General features: G+C 38.1%; 1 protein-coding gene across 1 annotated transcript; it reads right to left on the reverse strand.

The window, feature by feature from the left end:
• Positions 1-757: 757 nt before the first annotated feature.
• Positions 758-1,812, reverse strand: LOC148904682 (uncharacterized). The gene is made up of 2 exons (XM_089024423.1): positions 1,608-1,812; positions 758-949 (listed from the first exon to the last, which is right to left on the reverse strand). Exons 1-2 carry the CDS (start codon positions 1,804-1,806, stop codon positions 783-785), a joined length of 366 nt encoding a protein of 121 aa, XP_088880549.1. The 5' UTR covers positions 1,807-1,812; the 3' UTR covers positions 758-782.
• Positions 1,813-16,646: the final 14,834 nt, after the last annotated feature.

Here is a 16,646-nt window from a genome sequence, read left to right on the forward strand (position 1 = left end):
ATTTACTTACATGCTCTTAAAAAAACAGGTGCACCAGACTAACGATTTATAAGTCGATGTCAAGGTTGCCCGACTTCTTACTTATTAGACCTTTTATGTATAGGACATTTGTCTCATGTCTGGTTTTGACCCACTTAAGTCATCTATTGTTATGCATACACGCGCCGCAGTAGAACGATTTTACTGAATCCCCTGAACATGCATGCACAGAAAGTGAAAAGACAAACAAGCACGAAAGAAAACTATGGAATTAGTGTCTTCTGAGGGTTTATTTTCCCAAGCGACGAAAAATACCAATAATAAAAATATTATGGTTTTCTTGTGCACTTTCACGATTTTGTTGTTTAGCTGTTCGTATAGTTATTATGTTCTAATACATGTCATGATCAATTGCATTATGCTAAGGTTTCTCAGTTTAAAGTTCCAAGGGATCAAGGCAGCTCCCGTTGGCGGATAAACGCTCCAGTTAGCAAATTTTAATTATATCATGGATAATAAAATTATCATCGATGATAGTGTGCACGCACTAAACCCGTGAACAATAAATAGTGCTAATTAGTACTAATTCATACCGAATCTTTTGTTTACTTTTGTTTAATCATAGTTTTATATTGTTTAAAGTTAGTATTTGTTTCACGGGTTTAGTGCGTGAACTCTAATGTTAGAAATAAATAGTGAGGAAAATATGAACACTTAAAATGACATTACGCCAAGCAAACAAAGAGAAAAGAAAAACTCTATTGTGAACAATAACACGTCAATATATAGTATCATCCAACTCGCTAATCAGAGTCAGAGATCGACAACCCTTGCCACTTTGAAACGGCTTTTTCATGTGCCTTTGCCGCCTTGGTTACAGCCTCCGTCATTGTAGGCATCATTGCCATAAGCTCATCTAGTTGATCTTTCTTCTTTTTCTTCTTTTCCTTCTTCTCTGTTCCCTTTCCAGCTGTAAGAATAGGGACAAGAATACACCACGTTTAAATGAATAACACCGCGTGCGATGAATGCGGGTTGAGTCGTTGGATTGGGGCTACAAATTAAATATTGGATATGCTCGTAAAAAGCTTCAAAATTCTACTCAGGAAATCTACTCAGCATATAGAAAATGATTGCGGGAGAATGTTAACCCATAGGAAATACAAACATAAAAATTACAAAATGGCTATTAAATTGTGTGTTGTTTGATGATGAGTCAGTTATAGCGGCTAAACTAATTTTAAAGTGCAAAAAAAGGGATATCGATAGGAGTCTTACTTCGATACCCTAAAAGATACCAGGAAACGCCGAAAAACTCCAGTTTGTACACCCGAAAAGACACCCGACGAGTGTTACGTGCCAACTAGCCATTACCCGAAATTATTATAACCCCGAAGCTTCAACTTGTCAACTATGGTATGGATCCAAAATTTATAATTCAGCCTTAAATCCTTTCACTCAGCCTTAGATGGTATAGGCAAGAATATATAAAAAGTAACTTTAGGTCTGACTCACAACCCCAACCCGAAAATTACTCAAAAGAGCCGTACTCCCTCGTGCTTATGCTGAAGCCTTACGTAAGAACATAATATCGATGACGGCAATGAAACTGATGGATAGCATCTCACCTTTTTCCTCCTCTGCAATCAATTCATCCTCTTCAAATTCACTAAGAAATCTTGAACGTTCCGTTTTGGTTGTGGTCTCCGAGTACTTTCTGGCATCAGAGGCTTTACTTTTTTCATCTTCCCCAACAAGATAAAGGCCGTCCCTTCCATAGTCTGCTTTTCCTTTCGAGGTACACTTTGCATCGTTTTTGATGTCCATCGGCGAAGATTCTTCACTACAACTACTCTCGTATACATCCTCCGGGTCTTTTACTGATGGTTTGTCGTCGCTAAAAAAGGAAAAACCAAGTTCATTAGCTACATTAATACTAAAAGTAATAAGAATTTATAGTCAGAATGATAAATTGGTATATCAAGAAATTACCCCGAGACTTGCCATTCTTTTATTTTTCTTCCTATTCGCCTAAGTGCCGTCTGTTTAGTTGGCCCTGTTCCCTTGCCAATGGATGTATAGTAGGGCTTTTCGACAGGACCGAGCTGGTCGGCCATAAGCTCAACGTAACTAAGTACTCGTTTGGGAAGACATCCAACTTTGCTCACTGCTTCCCTTACCAGCTGTAGCTCGAGGTTTCTGTTTTTGGATTTTATTTCAGATTTGCTAGACTTGCCTTTATCGCGGTCTGCTTTTCGCTTTTGCCTGGTTTTTGGCGTAAAGAAAATCCTTTCCAGCCTTTCCAACTCTTTGTCTCCTTGGTCTTCTGGATTCACTACAGGCTCTCCCGCAAAAGCAGCTTCGAGAAATATGTTTCTGCCCTCCATGGAGCCGAGAAACTTCAACCACACACAAGAACTCCAGGCTGTATTTATACAGAATTAAGTGTGAACATACCTTTGAGCCTCTCAGACATACACTTGGAAAAAAATGTGTAGTTTCTTTCATATATTGCACAAAACAGAGAAATGCAAAGACAAATCTGCTCAATCATGTCCTAAAAGCTGTGTAAACAATTACACCCCCTATTATGGGGTCATTACAAAATATGAACCTCCTTTGACAAAGTCTTACCTGCGTCAGCATCAGATCTTTTTCGCACCATTTCTCGTCCCTTCTTGTGTCATGCATTAAAGCGAGCTTCATGCACGAGGTGACAACTTGTTCAAAAACTACATTATAACCTTTGAACAATATAATGTGCTAATTATTTTTTGCCAAGGTTAAATATCCGAAGCCGAGAAATTACTCGATTGTAGATTCACGCTATTGTCATCAAGCACGATACAATGCTCTTACCTATGCATTTTTGGCACACACGATAGCAGAATTGCATATAATCTCGTGAATACTACGCTGTATCTTAAGAAAAGCTAATTCTCAACAACCGCTCTAAACAAGATGCCGCCTCCGGTTTTGCCAACGTTCTTCATTCTTGCTTACTTTGTTCTCCTCCAATTTTTGAAGCTTCGAGATGCCGGGAATGACTTCCCAGCTTTGCCGTTTCATCTTTTCAGTCAAATCTTCTTCGTCTTGATATGTATTATTCGCGTTTTGGACATGTGTAAAACAAATGATGTCATTGATCGACTTGGCCTTACAGGAATCGCAGAACCTAATGAAGGCCGTGACTATTACCATTACATTGCTAGCTTTCCCACTAAATTCTGGTATCTAACTGGCGAGACACTTCAAACATTTGGTGAGGTCGTTGTGGACATGCGAATGTCAATAATATTACACGACAGGACATACCGTCGCAACAGAGTCCGTCGCAGGATACGAGTTCAAAGATTGAATATTATAGACTCCTCTTAGTGTTTATTTGGCTGAGAAGATATCTTAGAATGCAAACCCTGGCCATGATGTTTAAAGTGGACATTACATATGTAAGCAAAACAATAAAAGAAATAGTTCCTCTTCTACTTGAGAAATATTCGCGACAAGTCGTTTGGCCAACTTTAGCAGAGTGGAGAGGTTGGCTGGGGCACTGGAAAAAAATTCCGTCCTGTGTTGGGATAATTGATGCAACGACTCATCCAATATGACGACCATCTCAACGACAGGCAATGTTTTATAGAGGCGACAAAAAGAAACACTTCATGTCAAGCCACATCATCGTTACTCCAGATGGGATGATAGTTCATTGTTCGGCTGCGTAAGTACTTACTACTGTTTTATTTTGGTAAACTTGGAAATGATATTTATTGCTGAAATATCATAAAAGTGAACGATTAAGACGGAGGATGTCAGCGAAAATCGACCATACGCCGGCAACAGCCGAAAAATCGAATTCGTTCATATTTTGGTATTAGGAAGACCTTGAGGCAATATAAACCGTGGTATACTTCAGTTGCTGTTAGTAAAACAAAGGAACTTCAAAGGAACATCTTTAACAGAAAACGATCAATGAACTGAACGGTTTGAACCGTCAAGAATTCTTTATCTTTGCTAGTAAGTTTAGATCATTACGATCCAATCATCGCTTTAAGCTTAAGACACAATCTGCCAAACTGAACAGTTATAAACATTCTTTTTTTATACGCATGGTAAATCCATGGAATAAGCTTCCTCAAGCAATTGCAGAAGCAGATAATCTGAAAACTTTTAAGAAAAAACTGAGCATTGATATGTTCAATTAATGCTTCAATACTACACCAGTGATACAATTATTTCAGTATTGTTCATAGTTTTTATATATATTTGTAGATATGCGTAAACTTCAATGTTTAAATTTTAGAATGTTCTTAATTGTTTGTAATTTTTGTTAAGGAGGTGAACTAGATAGGGATAACCTCTTTCACCTCCTTTCACAGTTTTTCATGCTTTTGCTTTTCTTTCTTCTTTTTTCTGTATACAAGGTGATGAATTGTAAATAAACCATTATGTTATGTTATGTTAATACTAAGTATCACGTTAACTAGTACCTGTTCCATCCGTGACTGGTGCCACATTCTCAAGAGCAAAAGATTTGGTGTGCCATCTTCCTGAACAAGTATTGAAACGTGCATTTTGAAAGCAAGTTTTTGAAATTATTCCTTTTACGTTAGTGAAAAACGACTATACGTTAGATGAAGAAGTTGTAGCAGTAACTCGATTCGGCTATGAATGTCACCGAGAAAAGTAAATCGATCCCTGCAGCCGGTGATAAGCTATCAAGTTTTCCAAAACGTGAAAGGAAAATAATCACCGTAAGAGGTAAAAAAAGTTATGAAGTAAAGGCTGACAATAACGGCAGACATTTTGAGGCCAATTCTTGTTTTGACGCCTTTATAACAATAATGTTAAATAAAGTTGTTTTTTTTTAGCTTTGTCTTTGAAGTAGAGTAAGTTATTTTCCAATGTTCAGTGATCTTTAAAGATTTCATTTCCATTCCCTTGCACTCTCCACCAACACTTACAATTGACCTAATTCACTATGACGTCACGGCTTGTTTATGTGGGGGATAGAATCGCCAAATCCAATAGAAAATTCAACAAAATTTGCTCCTAGCGAAACAGTTTAATCTAAAATGGCCTGGTTTTCAGATATAATATGGGTTAATATGTACTCAAAAATATTCTGAGCGTTTGCTGGCTATTCTACTTCTCTTCGTGGATTGATACGGGTTTTAGAACAATTTTCGGTGAATTTGCGTTGATTTGACCCCGTCCGACGACCAAGATCCTTTGCGTTTAAACAATAGATTGCTGAAGATTGTTTTGATGTGACGTCATAGTGAATTAGGGCAATTCAGAGTGAAAACATAAAAATGTGAAACCCCTAATACTCAATATGTAATAGTCAAGTAGACTCGAAGAAAAGAATATAATAGTGTTTATCTACTGTATCACACATGTTAGTGATCTAGTGCCCTCACACTATTTATTTCCTAATACTTCATTTAATTTCCTTGTTTCGGTGTTCACTTGTTTTATATTTGAGTGATTTTTCTCTCAGACACTTCTATGCCGGCCTTAACCCCTCTACAGCCCCCAGCACAAAACAAATGCCCAACACTACTCACGCCCACAGGGCACGAGTGTATCCTTGGAACAAGGGTCTAGTTCTAATCTAGAATGAAACATTCAGAAAATGGCGAGCTTTCAGTCATGCAGAAATTAAATGCATTTTCTGTCTGCAAAACAAAAAAAGTTTCACTATTATCGTTCGTTCCCTTAGGTACGGCTCAAGTGAAGGTCGACGTTTGACCTTAGCCTAATCGTACTTATCCGACCTTATTATAACTTTATCCCTATATACCATAACCTTAGAAAGTTTCATACAGTATCCAATTTAATTAAGGTCGGTTATTCCAATCACGTTGACTTGTCCCTGTTCCGTCACTGGTGCAACACTCTCAAGAGCAAAAGATGTGGTGCGAATTCTTTCGGAACAAGGATTGGCACAGGTGCATTTTGATAACAAGTTTTTGAAATTTTGACGATAAACTTTAGTGAACACCAAATAGATGAAGAAATTAAAGCAGCAACTCGATTCTCCAATGAATGCCACTGAGAAAAGTAAATCTTTCCCTGCAGCCGGTGATAAGCTATCAAGTTTTCCAAAAATTGACAGAGAAATGACAATTACTATGGGTACAAAGCTTAGGAAGAAAAGGCTGACAATAACGGCGGACATTTTGAGGGCATTCTTGTTTTGACGCTCCCTCACAGATGAAGTGTTCCCTGCTTGTCCTGGTACTGCAGTTCGTCGGAGCTTGAGAACGATACGTAAGTAGAGGAAAGAGATGATAGGTAATGGGATTCCAACATTCAGCGCAAACATTACAAAATGATAAATCCTCAAGTGTAGGATTGTTGTAACACCGATTCTTGTGAAATCCATGATGCATTTTGTGGAATCTCCTGTCTTCACAAGCGTAAAAGTAAAGAAATATGTGGAAAACATGGCCAAAGAAAACATCCAGATCCCTACAATGATGTACTTGAGTTTTCTTCTGCTCAAACCTCCTCTGAGTGGATGAACTACAGCGTAGAAGCGATCAAGAGCGATAAACACACAGCTGTAAATCGAAACACCCAAAGAAACGTCTTGCAGGTAAGGTGCGAGCTTACAAAGAGCTAGTCCAAAGTCACCGTCAATCAACCAAATATTGTCATAATAGGTGATATATAGCATACGTTTTGGCACCGAGAATAAAGGAATGAGAAGGTCACTGACCGCCATGTTGGCAATCAGAATATTGGTCGTACTTCTTAGTCGAATGTCTCTGCTTGTTGCCCATACAATAAGCAGGTTACCAGTGAATGACACTACAAATAGGATGCAGTAAACCATTACCTTAATAATTTTTTTCGGAAGAGTTTCTTGCATGAAATCGGAAAAAGTCGCATTAGCAAGGAGAACCGTTGTATTCAAAGACATGGCGTGGGGAATTGAGAGATGTCCAGTGACGCTGCTCACAGGCCGTGAAGTTTTCTTTACTTTTTATGTGTATTCTGTATTCTAGTAACCTGAAGATTTTTCCTTGCCTATTTATCTGAAGTAGGACATTTAAAGAATGTTTTTTTCTCTTTCCTTTTCGTGTTGATTTTGGATTCTAGTAAAAGTAACCGGTTGGAGAGTCGCTTCAGGATCACCTAATTCGTACTTCTCCTTGCCTTCGTACTGATCTAATAGACCTTTTATGCATAAGACATATGTCTCATGTCTGGTTTTGACCCACTTTGTGAAGTTCGTGCTAGAGTTTAATGAGCTCAGAAAACAAAAGCCATTGTTTGGCGAGTAAATTAAATAATGGTATATCAACGCATTTATCTCTTATCGCCTACCCGAGTGAGACAAAGGTTATTATTATATAGATATCGATGAAGTATGAAGGTAGTCATGACAACAGTGATATCTTCACATGTGACGGGTATGATATCTTCACTGTGTAGAATGTACGAAGGTTTAGGACACCGGATAAGTCCTCGTATTTCGCTCATCGATATCTATATAATAAACAGAACATTACATGACCACTTGGAGATACAAATTTTATCTTCTCGTGTTGAATATCTCTCAGTCGTTCGCTGCGCTCACTCGTGAGAGATACCATCAACACTCGAAGATAAAATTCGTATCTCCGCGCGCCCATGTAATATCCTCTATGTCAAATAAAGGAGACGACTAATGGATTTTTTAACCTTTATTTCAAGAACAAGACAGCGTAAACTACGAAATATTTAGTGCGTATTGATGATGAAGGTCATTTGCAAAACAGAACTGACTTTTTTATCGTGGCAGACTCGAAAACATTGTTCCCTTTGTGAATGAGGGTTTCAGTGTGAGAGAATCAGAGAAACAAAACCAAAAATTTACCCACTACAACTTATGACTGAAACCGGTATTTCAATATATTGAGGCTGTTCTTTAATACGTATTTCGCAAGAAACGCAATCTCCGATTACTCAAAGACGCGCAGCAATGTATAACGATAGGGAGAAAAGCACGAGGGTGCCTCCAACGTTCAGAAATGCAGCGATACGTTTTAAAGAATCCTATGGCGTGTTCCACTTTAATCCGACAGCTAGTGAGCTCCCTGTTTATCTCCTGTAGTCTTGGGTTTCCATTGACTTGGGCTCTTCTTTTAGGTTTAATCAGAGCAGGATGGGGAGGATAACCGTTGTCAGAAATAATATGGCAGCCAGCAGGTAGATCTAGAGCACACTGCGGACCAATCCTTGGCATCATGTTAAATCCATTAGTGTCGTTGAGATGTCCGGGGAATCTGAAAATGTAAGGAATACTAAAACTCAGTAATAAATCTAAAGCAAAACCTGGACGCATAGGTTGGCTTCACACCCACCGGACGAATTTTTAAGAGAGGATGTCAGCGAAAATCGACCATACGCCGGCAACAGCCGAAAAATCGAATTCGTTCATATTTTGGCATTAGGAAGACCTTGAGGCAATATAAACCGTGGTATACTTCAGTTGCCGAAATATCGCTTTATTTCCGAGAAAAACGAGAAAAACGAATTCGTGCATAATTGACCCTCTGAGAGAGTCAAAATATACTCCAACTTTGGGGGCCTCGCGTGCCTTTGCAAAAATATCTACAGGCTCAATCTTTGGAAATTATTTGGAATAGTGTTTTAACATTTAAAAAATGAAATTTCACTGTCTTCAAATAAATTCATAGTGGCGAAAAATATTTATTCACCAGGGTACTTTGACTCCGCGTCAAAAATGAGGAATTTTCAAAAAATAATTTCTCCGTGTGCTAAATAAAATAAAACGTTGATATTAAGAAATTGAAAAGCTAAAATAATGTTCTAATCGTGAGTGAAGGCATTTTTGGGGTTTTTTTGTTCTGCGACGAGAAATAAAATTCTAAAGTTACAGAAATTTTGAAGAACTCAGACGGTCGGCCAAATCAAAGCGATTGACAAATTTGCATAACTCTTTGGATTTTTAAATCTTAATTTGGCAAAATATCATAAAATATCATCAGCATACAAGTTCAATGTAATATACCAATAACGAATACCGCAAGAATTTCGTTTTTACATTTGATTTTACCTAGAATTTAACAACAATTTATGCCCGGGAACTTCTGTTTACAATTATTTAGTGACTGAGCGGCAGGGCTGAAATGTGTAACGCGACAGATTTAGTTTTTGCAATTTAAAAATAAAGTCTTTTTCTTTTCAATTTCAGAGGGGAAAAAAGTTTTTTTTTTTTTTTTTTTTTTTTGTTTTTTTTTTTTTTTGTTGTTGTTGTCTTTTTGATTTTTCAAGAGAAATCGAAAAATGATTACCCCCGTTTTGACTTTTTTCGAGTGAGAATTTGATTACAATACAAAAACTAAGTTCATCGGAGACTTTGATAGATGACTGACATATGAAATTAAATTGCCGCAATTCTATTGTATAATTAACGCCGCAAACAACATCCATTCTTCAGTCATTATCGCTTTTATCCACGTTATGATTTGCAAAACTTTATTCCCATGGAAGTTTGTTGCTCCTTTAATTCGATTATTGGCGGATTACGTGATTATAGCCAAAAAGATAGGAAAATCAGGATGCTTTGCGGCCAACCTGATTATTGGAATCAGAAATCAGGAATTGTACAAGTGTTATTTTAGATTTCTGTTTCAGAAATCAGAAAACTTACTTTTCGGCACTGCCTAGGTGTATTGCATAGGCGAAAATACAAGTTTGAAGGAGAGAATGCAGGATTTTGGATTTCCGTTTCCCGAATCAGAAATCGCATTTCTGTTTTCTGAATCACGAATCAGAAATCACAATCTCGCTGACATACGACAAAACACCACGTGTAGGGGAGGGGTGACCACTCGAAAATACTCTTACTTCCGGTATCATTATCTGCGCTCTATCACCCCACCCCCTCCCCCCTAGTCCAATAGTTGTCGCTGTTATTGAACTTCCGCTAAGACAAACATTGAACCGTGATCCCCTGGGTAGTATATTACTGTAAAATTGTTTCAAACTTATAAATTCAAACTTAGCTAAAAAGATCTCAGTTGTTCTGTCAGTGATTACGACAAAAAATGAGCTTAATTGATTCCCTCAATGTCCAAGACGAAGTTAGACAGATTCTCGATGCTGGAGGATTCTTACGGGACGTGGAAAGGTATTTAAAAGAGAGTTATCCTAACATTTCTCGAGGACTTTCTAGAAGAAGTGTACGGCGGTATTGCCAAGTCAACGGCCTACGTAGATTCTGTACGGAAAAATTGGATAGTAATGCCAAAGAAAATTTTATAAAAAGGGCAGTTAGCGAGGTAAGCTGTTATTGATTTAGAAGTGATTTACGTGATAACCAATATTTTTTTGCAAGTAGCCCGAGGGGCTATGCGTATGCTCATATGATTTTAATTTTAGTAGCTATGGGCGGAAGCACTGAATCGATTATTAATATTTCAGGTTGGTCCCAGTTACGGTTCTTTAACGCTCCAAGGATATCTTAGGACTAAGGGCGTTCAAGTATCTGTGAGAACTATTAACAGAGTTTTAAAAGAATCCAATCCAACTGCTTTTGAAGCAAGAAAACGTGATATACTAGATAGGACAAACCCTGTACCGTACTATGCTCCGCGGTTTGGATATAAAGGTCACATTGATCAAAACGAGAAGCTGATACGTTATGGCGTCTTGCATGCTGTATTGAGAGATGGCTATAGTGGCTATATTGAGAATTGGATTACTTTGCCTTCCAAAAATCCAATCAAGTTGTACAGTCAGTTCTACAGGTATGTATCTTTTTTCCACACAATATACATGCATACTTTATTGCATACCGTAATGAGTGGTTATCATCATCATGATTATTACTATTATGGTTATTATATAGGTGGATGGGGTGTGAGTAGATTGGATTGTTGAAGTATCAATCCTTTCCTATATACATTTATTAATGAGTTATAATTTTTTAAGCTACTGTAACAGCCAATCCGGTTCTAGATATATCCGCCACTGTACATGCCTAATTAACAAATATATCCGGTTATTTTCTTTAGACCGGTTCTCGTAAACACTGGCATTTTTGATCAGCTGCGAGTCGATATGGGTAAAGAGTGGATTCTAATACTCTTTATTCAAGAACTTCTTAAAAGGCAAAGACAGAACCAAGACAGAGCTGCACACATGAAAACTACTTCAAAAAGGAACTTAACCATTGAAAGGGTGTGGCCAGAAGTAAATACAAGAGTGAACTACCCAATAAAAAGGATTCTTGTAGATTTGGAGGAAAGAGGTGTTATTGACATGACTAATGAACATGTGATGTTTTGTGTGTCGTGGTTTACCTGCGAGGTTGCCAAAGTAGGAATGGAGAGATTCGTAGCGTCATGGAACTCGCATAAGATTAAGGGTACTTAGTTTACACTCGATTTTTTTCCATAAATATCGTGTGGATTTTATAGTAACTATATGTTTTTTCCTTACAGGTAAAGCTGGAAATGGGATTCCTTCTCACAGAAGACAGCAGACCAATTTTTTGAGTCCACTTCTAGAGTGTCATGTTCCTAACGAAGAAACTGCCGTGGCATTGTTTGAAGCTCAAGGTGGAAAGCTTCAGCGACAGTGGAGAGTTGGCGTTGATCAATTGTCCAGTAACAAACCTCAACAACAGATGAGAGAACGTCTTTTCAACCGAAAGTATTCATTTGAGAATATCTTCACAGAAGTTGTTAGGGGAAATCCCAGGCCATTCAAAAGAGGACTAAAATATTTCATGAAACTTAAATCGGCCTTAGCTTCGTAGACCACTGAGAATAATCATATTTCTCAGTATATTTTTTCTGCCCTTAATACCATGACCATCTTTAAAAACATTGCAAGGTCAAATCCGGTTTGAATAGCGCTTTCTAGTCAAACTACGAAGACTCAGATGCCCGTGCTGTGAAGTTAAAATGCCCTCAATATACAGAAAATGGATGGACATTTGATGCGCCTGCAATGGTTTGGATGAAATTGATGCCTCCCCCCTAAAAAAACCCATAAATTATGAACGGTCCCTAATTCATAGATTAATACATATTTTGACAACATATTTTGTAAAAATCTTAATCATGAAGGCTTTTATTCAAGCTGTGAGACTACATATAACATCTTACACTGCACTATAACTGATGACCATTATCGGCCTATCAAGCAATGCCAGATACCAGAAAATAAACAACCTCGTTCAGTCTGATCTCGGTGTACAACTCAGACCTGTATTTGTCTCCTTTTCACATAAACAAATGTTTATGTAAGTGTTCAATAGTCTTGGTTTTTATACGTTCTTATAGCATCACATAACATTTCCATATATAGAGAGATATTTTACAGTAAAACTTTGCAAGTGAATATATTAGAAAAACAACTACTTATTAAGTCAAACTAAACGCAATTAGTAGACAAGACGAACGTCCCATCAATGCGTTTCTGTGTTTTCCGACAAAACCTACTGCGCCGCGACAGAAAAATCATTAGAAAACACGGGGTTTAAGAACGGCTAGAAATAATAGCTAAGCAAAGGATTCGCAATACAACTTCTATCTCCTTTTAAACACAAAAAAGCAAAAGTTTGAATGTTTCAATCGCTGTCTTGTTGCCCTGTTTCTTCCGGAATTATAGCTACTTTGTTCGATAGCTCCTGCATTCCAGAGAGCAAGACTGGATACATTGGCCCGCGCCTTTTTTTACACAGAGGGCATGTGTTATCATCTCTTGCAACCAGTTCGTTGACGCAACGTTGGCAGAATACGCTGTTGCAGCAGGCTACCGCATGCGGGATTTCATCTTTTGTCACCTCGCAACAAATTGGGCATTTGAGGATATCTCTAGTGAAGACAGCTATATTTTTGTATACATTTTCTGAGCCCTTGGAGATGAAGACTTCTACTTTGTCTACCTTTTTCTCGATGCGCTCTATCTGTGTAGATATTATATCCAATGATTCACTAATTTTAGCTCCTAATGATGAGAAGTCGGTGCCTGCAGGTGCCAGTTGAACTTTGCTGTTCGTGGTGTCTGAATCCCTCTGCACCACAAATATTTTCCTTGTTCCTGACCAATATTTTCCTGAAATCAACGCAGAATTTTACTAATTGATTTAACCCTGACTTTGTAATGTAATGAGCAATGCACGTAAACAAAGATAACTATGTCTTTTCAGCTAGTAAATAATAATAAATAGAAGAACAAATGACAAAGAACTGTAATAAGAAATATATATACTAGATAAATAAATATCCGCAGAAGCACCATTTTCCCGCCAAATCCCATACGAATTAATTAAATGTTGGTACTCGGGATTTTAGTAAAAGATCATAAATAAGATAATGACTGTTTTGACCAATCAGGGACAACTCTTCTCACGCCTGAAATTGACAACGTCTTTTCATTTCAACGCTGAAGTTACTAGTATTAAGGTGAAAGTTTGATTTGCTCAGATAGCAGCAATGTTTGCATCTCATAGAATAAAAAATCTAAATAACGGCATCCAGGAATAACTTTAGAAACAATAAAATAAGCATTTGAATAATCACAATGAAAACTGGCTATATATTGAGCTTACCTACTCTTCCTGGGGAGTCTTGTATTTCTATGTAATCACTGTCATACAAAGCGATATAACGTGGGTTGATGTTTAACTCTCTGCCAATTTCCTCCTTGACTGTTGAACATGTAGTTGTAGAATAACATTTAATCAAAATGTTTTTCAACGGTACGATTTTCTGTTTTATCAACTCTCCCACGGTTATTTTAAAAAACCAGGACTCGATTCCCGAAGGGCCTGGTTTAGGCTGGGTTCCGGGAACAGCTCTGGGACCTTTTCCCTTAGAGGATCTCTTTTTCTGTTTCTTGTTTTTGGTACTTGTAGCCATTTGATATGCAGTCCTAAAATCGTCCGAACTTTCGGCAGAAGAGTCACTTTTTGACAATGTGCGTTTTGCAGCTCCCACCTCCACGACGTAGAAGCTGCAGCTTTCGAGAGTTGGAAAAGCTCCATTCTCGTCAGGGAAAATGTGAGTGTCTGTGGGATCTCTAAGCCAACATGGGCACGCGGAATTAATACCAAATATTGAATATAAAGCTGAAAGTGTTACGTTTGTCGTAGCTACTGTTTTGTATTCTGCTTTGTATTTTAAATCACAGTTATCCATGATCGCTACTATTCTTAAATTGCACCACCCACTGTAGCAGTCGTAACAAACGAAGGCGACAAAAAGTATTTGAACTTTTTCATGTGGTTGGTAATCACGTGACATATATTCCTCTCTGGGGAGGGTAGGGTGGGGTGATAGAGCGCAGATAATGATACCGGAAGTAAGAGTATTTTCGAGTGGTCACCCCTCCCCTACACGTGGTGTTTTGTCGTATGTCAGCGAGATTGTGATTTCTGATTCGTGATTCAGAAAACAGAAATGCGATTTCTGATTCGGGAAACGGAAATCCAAAATCCTGCATTCTCTCCTTCAAACTTGTATTTTCGCCCATGCAATACACCTAGGCAGTGCCGAAAAGTAAGTTTTCTGATTTCTGAAACAGGAATCTCAAATAACTTTTGTACAATTCCTGATTTCTGATTCCAATAATCGGGTTGGCCGCAAAGCATCCTGATTGGTATGCCATACCATTGGAGTACTTGAAGTTTCCTATATCTCGTAGCCTTGTTTTTTACACATGTGACTCTTTCAGAGATTGAACAACAGGTATATGACCTTAATTCTTCTAAGGCCTGCGCCTATCCTCTATTCCAATTGGGCTTCTTAAAATTATTGAGCCACTTAGATATCTAAACCACTAGAAGCAATATTCATCTGCTCCTTTCAGAAGTAGTGTCTGATAAATTTAAGATTGCTCATTTCTGGAGTAGTGCCTGATAAATTTAAGATTGCTTGTGTCATCACTGAAGCGGTTAAATATTCGTTCTGAATTAATTGTTCCCGCTAGTAATAAGATAATGATGGCGAGAAACAATCCATCAAATGCATGTCTTTGGTTGTACTAGGGAAAAAACAAAGTAGTTATGATTCAGTTCACAATTTCCAAAATATGATGGCATTAAAAAAACGTCTCTTTTAACACTTCCCGCTCGCCTACGAAGGTTCGTGCTGTAAACCAGGCATAACTAGTCAAATAAAATTATGGAGTCAACTCGGCTTCAATGATTGCTACCCAGAGTTCCTTTCGGTCCAGTCGCGTAGGCTTGAGTTGGTTGACGCCAACATTTTTTGAATTGGCTGTAAGTCGAAACGTCTTCATGCTGAAAAATATGCAAATTTGACTTTCAAACTGGCTTGACAAATGCACTTCACAAAATAGCAAAACTTAAAGTCAGTTCTTGAAATTTAAGGGTATTTCTCATATTGTCTTTATTAATAAACTAGACCCTGGTTCCGGGGTGGTAAGCTGGGATACCTGGAGGACCTGGAGGACCTGGAGGACCTGGAGGACCTGGAGGACCTGGAGGACCTGGTTTCAACATGCATGGAGGATTTAGTTGTTTCAGCTTCCAAATATACTGATAAAGTATTTCGACGTCTCAAAGTAATGATAAACTAGACCCTGGTTTGGACGGTTTACTAGTATCAGAGTCTCTAAGAATCCAAAGGACCCGGGGGGGGGGGGGGGGGGTACTCCCCTATATTTGCTATACGGGTATGTGCCGCCCTATAGGGTATGGTTTTTCGGCTTTTGGGTCTGGGGTAGGGTATCATTTTTTGACATTTTGTTTGGGATAGGGTATCATTTCAGTCTGGGATAGGGTTAACGATTTGGTCGTTTTTGTCTGGCGAATAGGCTACGCTTTCTGCCGACCAAAAACAATAAAAGCGTTAGTAAATATTGATTGCAATCGATTGTAAAACCGTATTTTCCGTCTTTTAGTCTGGGATAGGGTATACAATTCTTAGTTTTAGTCTGGGGTAGGGTATGTAAAATCAAAATTTTAGGTCTGGGATAGGGTCAGGGTTTTGAGGTCCTGGCGGCACACCCCTACCCAAGTTGGGGTGGTAGTACCCCCCCCCCCCCCTGGGCCAAAGGAGAAGTAAAAAAAAGTTGCAAAATTTCGAACGACAGTGTTAAATTAAAAGCATGCACATTGGCACGGCTCGCTTTAAAATCAAAATGCTTCATTCAAAACGTAAATACAGGATAATATTTGCTCAAAACCTCTCTTATAATTGCTTTACGTTTTATAATTTATCGGTATTTTTTGATTTATAGTACACTCAACAAAATTACTCGACTCTGATTGGTCGAGAGGAGTACAATTATAGCGTTAATTGCACTCCGTAGGAGTACCGAATTAAGTCGCTATGGAAACACGGTCAAAACAATGTCAACAGCGGCAAGTATGAGCGTAAAAATGGCCGACAGTCGTTTCGCAGTTCTTGATGAAAATGCTATAGAAACGTTAAGAGAAAAAGCGATAAACATAAACATACGAAAAAGTACACAAACCTGGTTGAATGTTTGGTATAGCTGGAAACGGCGTCGCTTCGCATTTTTTACTGAAATTTTGTTGAGTGAACTATAAACAAAAAATCGCACGATCTTCTCGTACAATTTGGAATTAATAGACACTCGTAATGTTTTGACAGTTCTTGAATTACAAGAACTTTCAAAACATTACTCGTGTCTATTAATTCCCAAATTGT

This window comes from Actinia tenebrosa, unplaced genomic scaffold (genome assembly GCF_029948245.1).
Source record: "Actinia tenebrosa isolate PJP-AT-01 unplaced genomic scaffold, QUT_ActTen_1.0 PGA_scaffold9__36_contigs__length_13948895, whole genome shotgun sequence".
NCBI lineage: Eukaryota > Metazoa > Cnidaria > Anthozoa > Actiniaria > Actiniidae > Actinia > Actinia tenebrosa.